This window comes from Oncorhynchus gorbuscha, unplaced genomic scaffold, assembly GCF_021184085.1.
Source record: "Oncorhynchus gorbuscha isolate QuinsamMale2020 ecotype Even-year unplaced genomic scaffold, OgorEven_v1.0 Un_scaffold_14:::fragment_4:::debris, whole genome shotgun sequence".
Taxonomy (NCBI): Eukaryota; Metazoa; Chordata; class Actinopteri; order Salmoniformes; family Salmonidae; genus Oncorhynchus; species Oncorhynchus gorbuscha.
In genome coordinates this window covers 235,789-250,000 of record NW_025744671.1, presented here as the reverse complement: position 1 = coordinate 250,000, position 14,212 = coordinate 235,789, and the positions used below count along the sequence as shown (strand labels likewise).

The following is a 14,212-nucleotide window of genomic DNA, read 5'->3' as shown; positions in this document are numbered from 1 at the left end:
CTCCCTCATTGGTGCCCTCTCTCTCTCTCCCTCCCTCCTTGGTGCCCTCTCTGTCTTTCTCCCTCCCTCCCTCATTGGTGCCCTCTCTGTCTTTCTCCCCCCTCCCTCCCTCATGGGTGCCCTCTCTCTCTCCCTCCCTCCCTCCCTCATGGGTCCCCTCTTTCTCTCCCTCCCTCCTTGGTGCCCTCTCTCTCTCCCTCCCTCCCTCCTTGGTGTCCTCTCTGTCTCCCTCCCTCCCTCTCTCCCTCATTGGTGCCCTCTCTGTCTCTCTCCCTCCCTCCCTCATTGGTGCCCTCTCTGTCTCTCTCCCCACTCCCCTCCCTCATTGGTGCCCTCTCTGTCTCTCTCCCCACTCCCCTCCCTCACTGGTGCCATCTCTCGTTCTCTCTCCCCTCCCTCATTGGTGCCCTGTCTCTCTCCCCTCCCTCATTGGTGCCCTGTCTCTCTCCCCTCCCTCATTGGTGCCCTGTCTCTCTCCCTCATCCCTCATTGGTGCCCTGTCTCTCTCCCCTCCCTCATTGGTGCCCTGTCTCTCTCCCCTCCCTCATTGGTGCCCTGTCTCTCTCCCCTCCCTCATTGGTGCCCTGTCTCTCTCCCCTCCCTCATTGGTGCCCTGTCTCTCTCCCCTCCCTCATTGGTGCCCTGTCTCTCTCCCCTCCCTCATTGGTGCCCTGTCTTTCTCCCCTCCCTCATTGGTGCCCTGTCTTTCTCCCCTCCCTCATTGGTGCCCTGTCTCGCTCTCTCCCCCTCCCTCATTGGTGCCCCCCCCTCATTGGTGCCCTCTCTCTCTCTCCCTCCCTCATTGGTGCCCTCTCCCTCTCTCTCCCCCTCCCTCTCATTGGTGCCTTCTCCCTCTCATTGGTGCCCCCTCCCTCATTGGTGCCTGACTAGTTTCAGGGCACAAACACAAGCCACCTCTTTTTTATGTTCCCTCTTTTCCTCCCCCCTCTCTGGTGCCCAACCAGTTTTGGACTAGCCAGCTTGGAACCAGCATTCCGAGCCGTTTCTACATAACTTAAGTTTCTGTCTCGTTTGTGCAACGCCAGTAGATTAAGGGCAACGAGGAACTAACACGGTAGAGAGTTTCGATGAAGCATGAGAGTTAAATGCCATTTAAAAGGGTGACTAATAGTTCTGTGAAAGGGAACTTTAAAGATTAACAATTCAAAATCACACCTAGGCAGGCAGAAATGTGCTTTCATGGTTCACAATAGTTTAAAAGGCACTGGTTAAGCATCTTAAAAGCTGTTCTAATTTAATCACACTGATGATTAACCATGATGGATGTAAACGAACTTCTGTTTGAGACTGATTAAAGCAAAAAAATATGTTTGATCTGTGACCGTGTGTGCATGTGTGTTACCTATTGTTAGCCGTGAGGTCACACTGGAACCCTGACGGTTGGTGGGCGAATCGGACTAGGGGACAGCGAGCCTGGAGGATCTTCTGCACCCCGACACAGCCAGGCCCAAACTGGTCTACACACTCCCCGATCACAGACAGGATACTCTGGGTACCCGCCCGCTCAGACGCAGACCTCTTTGTCTGGTACTCCAAGGAGAGCCCTGCTTTTGGCTGGGCAGATGGAACATAACATTTTTCATTACTGAAACATAGTGTTAAAATGCATAGGGTTACAGTGAGTATTGTGAGTGAAGATGACAGGCCCGAGGCTGAAAATAAAATATGTATGGACGACAGACACTAACAATTGTGTGTGCCTGCCCACACAAGGGTTTAATATTTTCCCAGAGAATCTATCAATTTTCCTTCCCGAGAAAATTGAAAAACATACAAGGCATCCCGGTATTCCCGTTCTATTGAAACGCATATAATGCCAGCGGGAGAAAAATCTGACAGGATTATACCACTGTTAATGGAGAAATATATATACATGAATCTAACATTTTCTTGTTGTATTTGTTGCCATTTAATCAAAGTTCTCTCAAAGTCACCACGCTATTTCGTTGATATAACCTTGGGGAAAAAAAGTTGGCCGAGCAGGTAAAAAAAAATCACCATAGGTCTAGTAAACATTACAGTCGCTTTAGCCTACCTTTGACGGAAAAATGTCAGACCGCTTGTTGACCCGTCTCTCTCCCCTTGCACCTGGCTATCGGGGGAGTTTGGGAAGGCTGTTTTGCCTCCATGATATCCCGCTTGTTGCGGTGACTGTCACAGGGAATCGTCTACCTTAACTGCGTCCAGAGGTCATGTGTAGCCTGCACGTATAGTAAGCAATTACATTTATAGAAGCCATGCAAGAAGCCTAAGGGACGTTTTACAATTTAGTCATTAAGCAGAAGCTCTTATCCAGAGCGACTTACAGTTATTGCATTCATCTTAAGATAGCTAGGTGGGACACCCGCATAGAAAGCACATTTTTCCCTCGATAATGTAGCTGTCAGTAGTCAGAGTTGGGGGGGTAAAGTCAGGGATGCATTTTATTTTATTTATTTTTGGAGGGGGGGGGGGGTTGAGGTGAGGAGGAGGATTATTTAAGATACTGTCTGAAGAAGTAGGGTTTCAGACGTTTTCGATAGATGGGCAGGGACTCTGCTGTCCTCGCTTCAGGAGGAAGCTGGTTCCACCAATGGAGTGCCAGGACAAGGAACAGCTTGGACTGAGCTGAGCCTGAAGGTAGGGTTCCGTAAGTAAGCACCATGGTCTTGCCAGTGGAGTGTGCAGAGAAGCAGAGTGACATGAGAGAACTTGGGAAGGTTGAAAACCAGGCGTGCTGCTGCAATCTGGATAAGTTGTAGGGGTTGGATGGCAAAAGCAGGGAGCCCAGCCAACAGCGAGTTGCAGTAGTCCAGACGGGAGGGGACAATTGCCTGGATTAGGTTGCTTCCTGTGTGAGTAGGGTTGTACTCATGAGATGAACCTGCAGGAGCGAGTCACTGCTTTGATGTTTACAGAAAACAACAGGGTGTTGTCCAGGGTCACGCCAAGGTTCTATGCACTCTGGGAGGGTGATACTGTGGAGTTTTCAATCGTGATGGAGAGGTCTTGGCGCGGGCAGGCCTTCCCCGGGAGTAAGAGCAGTTCCATCTTGTCGAGGTTGAGCTTGAGGTGGTGGGCCGACATCCAAGTTGAGCTATTTGCCGGGCACGGAGAGATGCGTGTCGCCACCTGGGTGTCAGAAGGGGGAGAAGGAGAAAAGTAGTTGAGTGTCATCCGCATAGCATTGATAGGAGAGACCATGTGAGGATATGACGAGTGACTTGGTGTATAGAGAGAAGAGGTGAGGGACTAGAACTGAGCCCTGGGGGACACCAGTAGTGAGAGTACGTGGTGCAGACACAGATTCTCTCCACATCACCTGGTAGGAGCGGCCTGCCAGATAAGATGCAATCCAAGTTTGCAGAGCCTGAGACACCCAGCCCTGAGAGAGTAGAGAGGAGGATCTGATGGTTGAGAAAGTTGATCATAGACAGCACGCTCAAGGGTTTTGGAAAGAAAAGGGATACAGGTCTAGTGTTGGTTTATTGAAGAGATGAGAAACTCGGACCTTTTTGAAGTCAGAGGGGACACAGCCAGTGGTCAGGGATGAGTTGATGAGAGAAGGGAGGAATGGGAGAAGGTCTCCAGAGATGGTCTGGAGAAGAAAGGAGGGGATGGGGTCGAGCGGGCAGGTTGTCAGGAGGCCAGACCTCACTAGTTGCAGGATGTCATCTGCTACTTGGGGACTTTATGTTGAGTAAATATGGTAGGCTGCTAGCGTTGTGATGACTGGTCTAATGTTTGAATGAAGCCAGAGTTGATAGGCTACGTCGCACGTGCATATTTAACATTTTTGCATCTCGGCTAAATTGACCTTCTCTCTCTGCATATCATCTCACCAGTTGTGACATATTCAATGGATTCTTTTTTTCTGTGCTGATCTGATGCAACGAGAAGCTGTCGCACCCGGCCCTTTCCATTTATGGCGACTTAAGTAAATAGACTTAAGTAAATCACACTGAGCGTTGATGATTGATCATGCAGATGGTAGAGCCGAGAAGGCCTTAGATAAGCCAGACTTGGACAAAAAAATACCGGTTTCTCAACATTATTTATCTCGGGAAATGAGAATGGGTTTGGGCGGAAAATCTCGGTAACCTGGTTCCCACTTTTAAACCCTACCATACATAGAGAAAAGTGCATCATTTCAATCTAATAAAACCAAGTCAATATTTGTAAGTCAGATTGACTCAACATTCACATAGAAGACAGAGCTTTGACAAGTTCTGCAAACTCTCTTTACGCACAAGAGTCTTCTGTTTCTACTGAACAACTTTGACTACAGGTGAGGAAATGGTGATTTGTAGCATTGTGCAAATCTCTCACTTCCCTAAGATCATTCTTAGCAGAATGTTTACCCAGTGTGTGTGTGTGGGAGCGCACGAGAGAGAAGCACTGATAAAGGCCTTAGTTGTCCTCTTATGGGGCTTTTCCCCCACACTATAATGTCAATGAAAAAAAAAATAGCTACAGGAAGTCCCCCCAACCCCCCCGTCTCTTTGAAAAAAAATTATACAGCTCAACAACAGTAAGGGTCTGGTTATTAACAGGGTTCTTGATGTCCTATCTTACATGAGCTATTGTAACGATAGATGTAAACAAAAGCAATCTATAATATATATAATATATGCCATTTAGCAGACGCTTTTATCCAAAGCGACTTACAGTCATGTGTGCATACATTCTACGTATGGGTGGTCTCGGGAATCGAACCCACTACCCTGGCGTTACAAGCGCCATGCTCTACCAACTGAGCTACAGAAGGACGGAGAAGGTATGAGGCAGAAAACATGAGACAAATCTCTCTACAGCTGTTTTATGAGATGAAAACAAACCGAGGTCAAAATTGGCATCTGAGAACCATGACAAAAAAAGGTAAGGGATAATCACTTGGAGAGATTCCCAGAAGGTGTGTAGCACTAGCATAATCTTTCCTCCATTGCTTATATGATCTAATTTCAGAGTTACGAAGCTTTTGGGAAACAGACCCGATGTGTTTTTCTCGTAGATTCCTACCTAAACTTGCCCAATAAAGATAAAAAAATAACGTTTTTTCCCCCCCGTTGATGGACGTTTTGCTACGGTGTGCCCTACTGAACGTGACCGATGTGGTTTCTACATAGTCCTCATCCTCACCCCTTTCAGATTCCTTCCACTGATGCCGTCCAGGTCCAGAAACATGTCTAGGTCACAGCCCAGCTTCCCGAAGCCGTTGACGGAGGAGCCAAAGGGCCGAATGGTGCATTCTGGGAAATATGCAGCAGCTATGTCCTTTAGAAGAGAGCAGACCAGGAAGCGCAGGCAGACGTTCTCCTCCGTCAGCTGGTATGTCTCTGTAAGGGAGGAGATTTGTTGGTCTATCTGAGATAAAGAAAGAGAGAACACCAAAACAGTGTTATTATTTGTGCGTTCAATATTACGCCTAAAGCAAATGTTATCTGGAGATCCTTGTTAACCAACAATAATATAGTTGAATATCTTGGAAACAATTAGCACAAAAGCTAACAATACCTATACGTTGTCCCTGAGACATACAGTACCAGTCAAAAATGTGGACGCCTACTCATTCAGGAGTTTTTCTTAATTTTTGGGGACTATTTTCTACATTGTCATCAAGGCAAAAGACTGGCTACTTTGAAATATATGTTGATTTGTTTGTAGCACCACTGTTTTGGTTACTATATGATTCCATATGTGTTATTTCATAGTTTTTGATGTCTTCACTTTTATTCTACAACGTAGAAACTTTTGACTGGTACTCTTATGCATCTATGCTAATCTTTATTCAGACAGACAACTTCAGTCGTTTAGCCAGTATTTGAAACCAGGTCATGTCGACCTACACTGGCTTCTTTGGAAAGTCTCTGTATGAGGTCGTTAATGTGTATGGTGGTCTGTGGTTGGCACGGAGGGGCGGACTGGCCATTGGACATGTCCACAGGACCAGCGTTTCTGAGCGAAAGCAGTCTGGACTTGAAAGGCACTGTAGCTTCATGGTTGATACTGGGGATGGCCGTCCCTTCGTGGAGTGATGTGAGGCTCTCCTTGTTGGAAAACTCCACCACAGCATATGTACCCTGGAAGGCCAAACATGAGCACAGTGACAGCACAGTCACAACCTTTTCAGCATGTTTTTATTTTATTTACTTATTTCTGAGTGTTTATTTGTAGACTCACATCTTAGCACAACTGAAATACTTACGTAGCTTTCATAAAAGAAACATTTGTTGATATCTCCATGTCTGGATAAATAGCTGAGGAACTTTTTCTCGTTGGTTTTGGCCGGGCAGCTGATAAGGACCGATCTCTCTGCATGCTCCATCTTCTCCTCTTGGACTGTGTAAAAAGATTTGTTTCCATCCTTTGAGTCTAAAACCAAGAAAACAGACAGACATACTTTAGCAAGATGATATCATTTATTTTGGTCTGAAAATCGTAACCCATGTGGAAATCTAGCCATCATTAAATTCTAAAGACAAGGCAAAAACAAAGAGTCACATCATGGCAAGTATATTTATAACATTCATAGGACGCCAACTACCTTCAGTATGTTCTGGCCGGGGGAGTTTTATTGAAGAACCCTGACGCTCGTTCTGAATGTTAAAATGCACGGTTTGGGAAACATAAGGAATGCATCTTTCATATCAGCAATAAATAATTTTCAAAAAAAAAAAAAAAGTTAGATTACTACACTACCTTTATAGGGTTAAGGTTCCCACACTGCCATATGTCCATGTTACAGCGCTTGTTAAACGGAAAACAGCCATTCGAAAGAGGAGTACCTGCGCTAATTACACTGAACAAAAATACAAAACGCATCATGCAAATTGTTGGTCCTCATGTTTCTTGAGCCGAAATAAAAGATCCCAGAAATGTTTCACGCGCACAAAAAAGCGTATTTCTCTCAAATTTTGTGCACAAATTTGTTTACATCCCTGTTAGTGAGCATTTCTCCTTTGCCAAGATAATCCATCCACCTGACAGGTGTGGTATATCAATAAGGTGATTAAACAGCACCATTACACATGTGCACATTGTGATGGGGACAATAAAAGGCCACTCTAAAATGTGCAGTTATCACACAACACAATGACACAGATGTCTCAAGTTGAGGGAGCAGGCAATTGGCATGCTGACTGCAGGAATGTCCACCAGAACTGTTGCCAGAGAATTGAATATACGTCCAACCGGCCTCAAAACCACAGACCACGTGTAACCATGCCAGCCCAGGACCTCCATATCCAACTTCTTCACATCCGGCACCGTCTGAGACCAGCCACCTGGACAGTTGATGAAACTGTAGGTTTGCACAACCAAAGAATTTCTGCACAAATTGTCAGAAACCGTCTCAGGGATGCTAGTCGTCCTCACCAGGGTATTGACCTGGCCACTGGCATGCTGGAGAAGTGTGCTCTTCACAGATGAATCCCGGTTTCAATTGTACCAGGCAGATAGTGTGTATGACAACATGTGGGCGAGCGGTTTGCTGATGATAACGTTGTGAACAGAGTAGAGGTCGACTGATAAAGATTTTTCAACACCGATACCGATTATTGGAGGACCAATAAAGCTGATACCGATTATTCTGCCGATTATTTTTATATATTTATTTGTAATAATGACAATTACAACAATACTGAATTAACACTTATTTTAACTTAATATAATACATCAATAAAATCAATTTAGCCTCAAGTAAATAATGAAATATGTTCAATTTGGTTTAAATAATGCAAAAACAAAGTGTTGGAGAAGAAAGTAAAAGTGCAATATGTGCCATGTAAGAAAGCTAACGTTTCTGTTCCTTGCTCAGAACATGAGAACACATGAAAGCTGGTGGTTCCTTTTAACATGAGTCTTCAATATTCCCAGGTAAGAAGTTTTAGGTTGTAGTTATTATAGGAATTATAGGAGTATTTCCCTCTATACCATTTGTATTTCATTAACCTTTGACTATTGGATGTTCTTATAGGCACTTTAGTATTGCCAGTGTAACAGTATAGCTTCCGTCCCTCTCCTCGCTCCTGCCTGGGCTCGAACCAGCAACACAACAACAACAGCCACCATCGAAGCAGCGTTCCCCATGCAGAGCAAGGGAAACAACTACTAGAAGGCTCAGAGCGAGCGCTATCTAGCTAGCCATTTCACTTCGGTTACACCAGCCTCATCTCGGGAGTTGATAGGCTTGAAGTCATAAACAGCGCAATCCTTGACGCACAACGAAGAGCTGCTGGCAAAACGCACAAAAGTGCGGTTTGAATGAATGTTTACGTGCCTGCTTCTGCCTACTACCGCTCAGTCAGATACTTAGATACTTGTATGCTCAGTCAGATTATATGCAATGCAGGACACGCTAGATAATATCTAGTAATATCATCAACCATGTGTAGTTAACTAGTGATTATGATTGATTGTTTTTTATAAGATAAGTTTAATGCTAGCTAGCAACTTACCGTGGCTTACTGCATTCGCGTAACAGGCAGTCAGTCTCCTTGTGGAGTGCAATGAGAGAGAGGCAGGTCGTTATTGCGCTGGACTAGTTAACTGTAAGGTTGCAATATTGGGTCCCCCGAGCTGACAAGGTGAAAATCTGTCGTTCTGCCCCTGAACAAGGCAGTTAACCCACCGTTCCTAGGCAGTCATTGAAAATAAGAATGTGTTCTTAACTGACTTGCCTAGTTAAATAAAGGTATATAAAAAAATAAATAAAAATAGGCACCCAAAAATACCGATTTCCGATTGTTATGAAAACTTGAAATCGGCCCTAATTAAATCGGCCATTCTGATGAATCGGTCGCCCTCTAGAACAGAGTGCTCCATGGTGGTGGCGGTGTATTGATACGGGCTAGATATAAGCTACGGACAACAAACACAATTGCATTTTATCGATGGCAATTTGAATGCACATAGAAGCGTGATGAGATGCTGAGGCCCATTGTCGTGCCATTCATCCGCTGCCATAACCTCATATTTCAACATGATAATGCACGGCCCCATGTCGCAAAGATCCGTACACAATTCCTGGAAGCTGAACATGTCCCAGTTCTTCCATGGCCTGCATACTCACCAGACATGTCACTCATTTAGCATGTTTGGGATGCTCTGGATCAGCGTGTACAACAGCATTGTTTCAGTTCCCACCAATATCCAGCAACATCGCACAGACATTGAAGAGGGGGGACAACATTCCATAGGCCACAATCAACATCCTGATCAACTCTATACGAAGAAGACGTGTCACGCTGTAAAAGGCAGATGATGGTCACACCAGATACTGAAAGGGTCTCTGATCCACGCCCCTACCTTTAAAGACAAGTTTAAAAGCTATCTGTATTCCCAGTCATGTCAAAATAAATCCATAGATTAGGGCCTAATTAATTTATTTCAATTGACTGATTTCCTTATCAAATTTTATTGGCTGCACACACACATATTTAGCACATGTTATTGCAGGTGTAGCAAAATGCTTGTGTTCCTAGCTCCAACAGTGCAGTAATATCTAACAATACACACAAATCTAAAAGTTAAATAATGGAATTAAGAAATATAGAAAAATTAGGGCGAGCAATGTCGGGGTCCGGAATATGAATATATATGATATGGGATGTATAGACCTTGTGGATTGAATACGTAGTATATCTGTTGGATAGATTAGTATATGTACAGCAATAGTTGAATAGGATGGCCTTGACTAGAATACAGTATGTGAAATTAGTAAAACAAAACATTATTAAAGTGACCAGTGTTCCATGTCAATTTACATAGGGCCGAAGCCTCTAAGGTGCCAGGTTGAGTAACAGTGACTAAGTTCAGGGCAAGTTCACTGGGTGGAGATTTTTTTGTGGCCCCTACCTCATCAAAGTTACCCATCCCTGACCTAAACGAAGCCAGGTGCGGCACAAACATTTTGTCACTAAAAAAATCCTGTCGGCTGCAACTGTTAAAATAGGTTAAAACATTGTACAGCAGAGGAGGCTGCGGAGGGGAGGACGGCTCATAATAATAGCTGGAACGGAGTAAATGGAATGGCCTTAATCTGAAATGGACTCAATTCATTTTGTTCCTCATCAATCTACAAACAATTCCCCATAATGACAAAGCAAAAATAGGCTTTTAGACATTTTTGCAAATGTATTAAAAAAAACTGAAATAGCATATTTACATACAGTACCAGTCAAAAGATGACACACCTACTCATTCAAGGATTTTTCTTTATTTGGACTATTTTCTACATTGTAGAATAATAGTGAATACATCAAAACTATTAAATAACACATATGGAATCATGTAGCAATCAAAAACAGTTTTAAACAACTCAAAATATATTTTATATGAGATTCTTCAAAGTAGCCACACTTTGCCCTGATGACAGCTTTGCACACTCTTGGCATTCTCTTAACCAGATTCATGAGGTAGTCACCTGGAATGCATTTCAATTAACAGGTGTGCCTTATTAAAAGTTAATGTGTGGAATTTCTTTCCTTCTTAATAAGTTTGAGCCAATCAGTTGTGTTGTGACAAGGTAGGGGTGGTATAAAGAAGACAGCCCTATTTGGTAAAAGACCAAGTCCATATTATGGCAAAAACAGTTCAAATAAGCAAAGAGAAATGACTGTCAATCATTACTTTAAGACATGAAGGTCAGTCAATCCGGAAAATTAAGAACTTTGAAAGTGCCGTTGCAAAAACCATCAAGCGCTATGATGAAACTGGTTTTCATGAGGACAGCCAGATTATTGGTTCTGAAAACCAGGTCTTAGTGAGATGCAGAGTAGGTGAAAGTAATGATATCTGCATGCTGCATGTGTGGTTCCCACCGTGAAGCATGGAGGAGGTTTGATGGTGTGGGGGTGCTTTACTGGTGACACTGTCTGTAATTGATTTAGAATTCAAGGCACACTTAACCACCATGGCTACCACAGCATTCTGCAGCGATACGCCATCCCATTTGGTTTGCGCTTTGTGGGACAATTATTTGTTTTTCAACAGGAAAATTAACAAACACGCCTCCAGCCTGTGTAGGGGCTATATAACCGAGAAGAGTGATGAGTGTTGAATCAGATGACCTGGCCTCGACAATCACCGACTTCAACCCAATTGAGATGGTTTGGGATGAGTTGGTCCGCAGAGTGAAGGAAAAGCAGCCAACAAGTGCTCAGCATATTTGAGAACTCCTTCAAGACTGTTGGAAAATCATTCCAGGTGAAGCTGGTTGAGAGAATGCCAACAGGGTGCAAAGCTGTCAAGGCAAAGGGTGGCTACTTTGAAGAATCTCAAATATAAAATATATTTTGATTTTTGGTTACTACATGATTCCATGTGTGTTATTTCATTGTCTTCACTATTATTCTACAAAGTAGAAAATAGTACAAATAAACAAAAACACTTGAATGAGTAGGTGTGTCCACATTTTTGGCTGGTACTGTCAGTATTCACATCCTCAAAATTGAGCTCAGGTACATCCTGTTTCCATTGATCATCCTTGAGATGTTTCTACAACTTGATTGGAGTCCACCTGTGGTAAATTCTATTGATAGGACATTATTTGGAAAGGCACACACCGGTCTATATAAGGTCCCACTGTTGACAGTGCATGTCAGAGCAAAAACCAAGCCGTAGAGCTCCGAGACAGGATTGTGTCGAGGCACAGATCTGAGGAAGGGTACCAAAATATTTATGCAGCATTGAAGGTCCCCAAGAACACAGTGGCCTCCGTCATTCTTAAATGGAAGATGTTTGGAACAACCAAAACTCTTCCTAGAGCTGGCTGCCTGGCAGGGAATGGCCTTGGTCAGGGAGTGGTCACTCTGACACATATCCAGAGTTCCTCTGTGGAGATGGGACACCTTCCAGAAGAACAATCATCTCTGCAGCACTCCACCAATCAGGCCTTTATGGTAGTGGCCAGACAGAAGCCACTCCTCAGTAAAAGGCACATGACAGCCTACTTGGAGTTTGCCAAAAGCCACCAAAAGGACTCTCAGACCATCAGGAAGAAGATTCTCTGGTTTGATGAAACCAAGATTCAACTCTTTGGACTGAATGCCAAGCATCATTTCTGGAGGAAACCTGGCGCTATCCCTAAGGTGAAGCATGGTGGTGGCAGCATCATGCTGTGGTGATATTTTTCAGCGGCAGGGAGACTCGTCAGCATTGAGGGAAAGATGAAAGGAGCAAAGTACAGAGATCATTTATTAAAATCTGCTCAGGACATCAGACTGGGGCGAGATTCACCTTCCAACAGGACAACGACCCTAAGCACACAACCAAAACAATGCAGGAGTGGTTTGGACAAGTCTCTGAATGTCCATGAGGGGCCCAGCCAGAGCCCGGACTTGAACCCGATGGAACATAGCTGGAGACCTGAAAATAGCTGTGCAATAATGCAGAGAGGAATGGTAGAAACTCCCCAAATACAGGTGTGCCAAGCTTGTAGCATCATACCCAAGAATATGAGGCTGTAATCGCTGCCAAAGGTGCTTCAACAAAATACTGAGTAAAGGGTCGGAATAATTATGTAAATGTGATGTTTATTTTTTATAAATTTTCCCCCCAAAAACAGTTTTTGCTTTATCATTATGGGGTATTGTGTGTAGATTGATGATGGAAAACACTATTTAATCCATTTCAGAATAAGGCTGTAACGTAACAAAATGTAATAAAAGTCAAGGGGTCCGAATACTCTCCGAATGCACTGCATTTGATGTCATTCCGCTCCAGCCATTACCAGGAGCACGTCCTCCCCAATTAAGGTGCCACCAACCTCCTGTGTTGTACAGTAAGTGTATATTGTGATATGAAAGTAGAGGGCTTTATTTTTCTAGAACTGTACCGCAATTGAGAGTCCATTCGCGTTCAGATAGCTTATTTGGCTGCCAGAACCAATTCGCCTCGAAACAGAACATGTAGCGAAGGTCCTTGGTTTAACGTTAGGCTTATTGGGCTAGTCGATTTCATGCAAGAGACAATGGTTCTAGCTACATGACCTGACAAGTGGAAGGGAGTTTGTGCTGGAGATAAGCAGTTATCCATTGATACTCTTTGGAGAACTGGCAGCTCACTATAATTAATAGACATGTGATTCGTTTCAGGAAACCAGGCGTATGTTGCTTGTCACTACTTCACAGGAAAGACATTTGAATGGAAACATGCATTTTGATAATTTAAAAAGTATTTTTTTTGCCAGTAATGGGAAAATGGGAACTTTCATGTGCCTTAATAACAAATGTGTATGCCATCTGTAAATACGAATACAATTGTTAAATTACGAGCCTTGTTGGTTAAGCCACAGAAAAAGCCAGCAACCTTCCCACTAGCCATGATTAGCTGAGATAATGAGTGGGCTGGACATGTGAAGAGAGGAGTTCAGATTGGTCTGCCATATAGATTGCTTCTGTCTATTTGAGCTGGCCAGTCTGTGTTGGTAATCCTGGTGAACGTGTCTTTTTAAAAATGTATTGTGTAGTGGAGCTGCATAAGTGTTGATCTCCACTTTCTGGAGGATCTAGTTTTGAAATCAGTGGTAAACAAATCATCGGCCTGAGCGTGGCTCTGAACGATCCGATATCGAAAGGAGATGGGTGGGGAAAAAGCTTAAGAGGGTGTGAACGATGCTGAATGGGTGTAGACAAAGAAGAGCTCTCCAGTAGCTACCAAAACATTCAAAGGCCGTTCTCAAAAGTGAGAAGTTTATCAACTTTCAAAGCAGAATTACTTAACCATTGTTCCTCAAAAATGATGATATACCATTCTGTAACTCTGAGTCTCTACTTTATCCAATGTAAACAAAGAAAATGCAAATGTTGCTACATAAGACCTATTTGATCCGGTCGGTCACATTTGGCTAGGTAGCAACGTAACCAATCTAACGTTACAAGTCATGTGGTTACAACACTGTTGTGTGTGTGGTCGGTGGATGAGAAACCTACCGATTTTATATTTCTTATTGGGTGCATCGGTCTTCGTAGAAGCAGTACTAGTTCCGAACTTTCTTTGAAAACATGAATCTACTTTTTTAAAGCATTTAGAGAGGCTGCCCCTCAAATGCAACCTGCACACCACAATGGAAGACGCCATTGCTGCACTGAGACTGCCGTGAAAGCGCATGCGTGTGCTGTATGTTCTATGGCATCCGAAACGTGCCAAAAATCAAAGCTCAATCAGCGTCAAACATGAGTTTTGCGTTTTTCCTATATTTGCAAGACCATCG

At 43.8% G+C, this 14,212-nt stretch overlaps 1 protein-coding gene across 1 annotated transcript; it reads right to left on the bottom strand.

Annotated features, from left to right (window-relative positions):
- Positions 1–1,363: 1,363 nt before the first annotated feature.
- On the bottom strand, positions 1,364–14,116 carry LOC124016987 (poly(A) RNA polymerase, mitochondrial-like; the record flags this gene model as incomplete). Its single annotated transcript, XM_046332318.1, has 5 exons — positions 13,932–14,116; positions 6,206–6,372; positions 5,847–6,080; positions 5,140–5,364; positions 1,364–1,575 (listed from the first exon to the last, which is right to left on the bottom strand). Coding segments are annotated over exons 1-5 (1,016 nt in total), but the record flags the coding sequence as incomplete, so codon positions are not given.
- Positions 14,117–14,212: the final 96 nt, after the last annotated feature.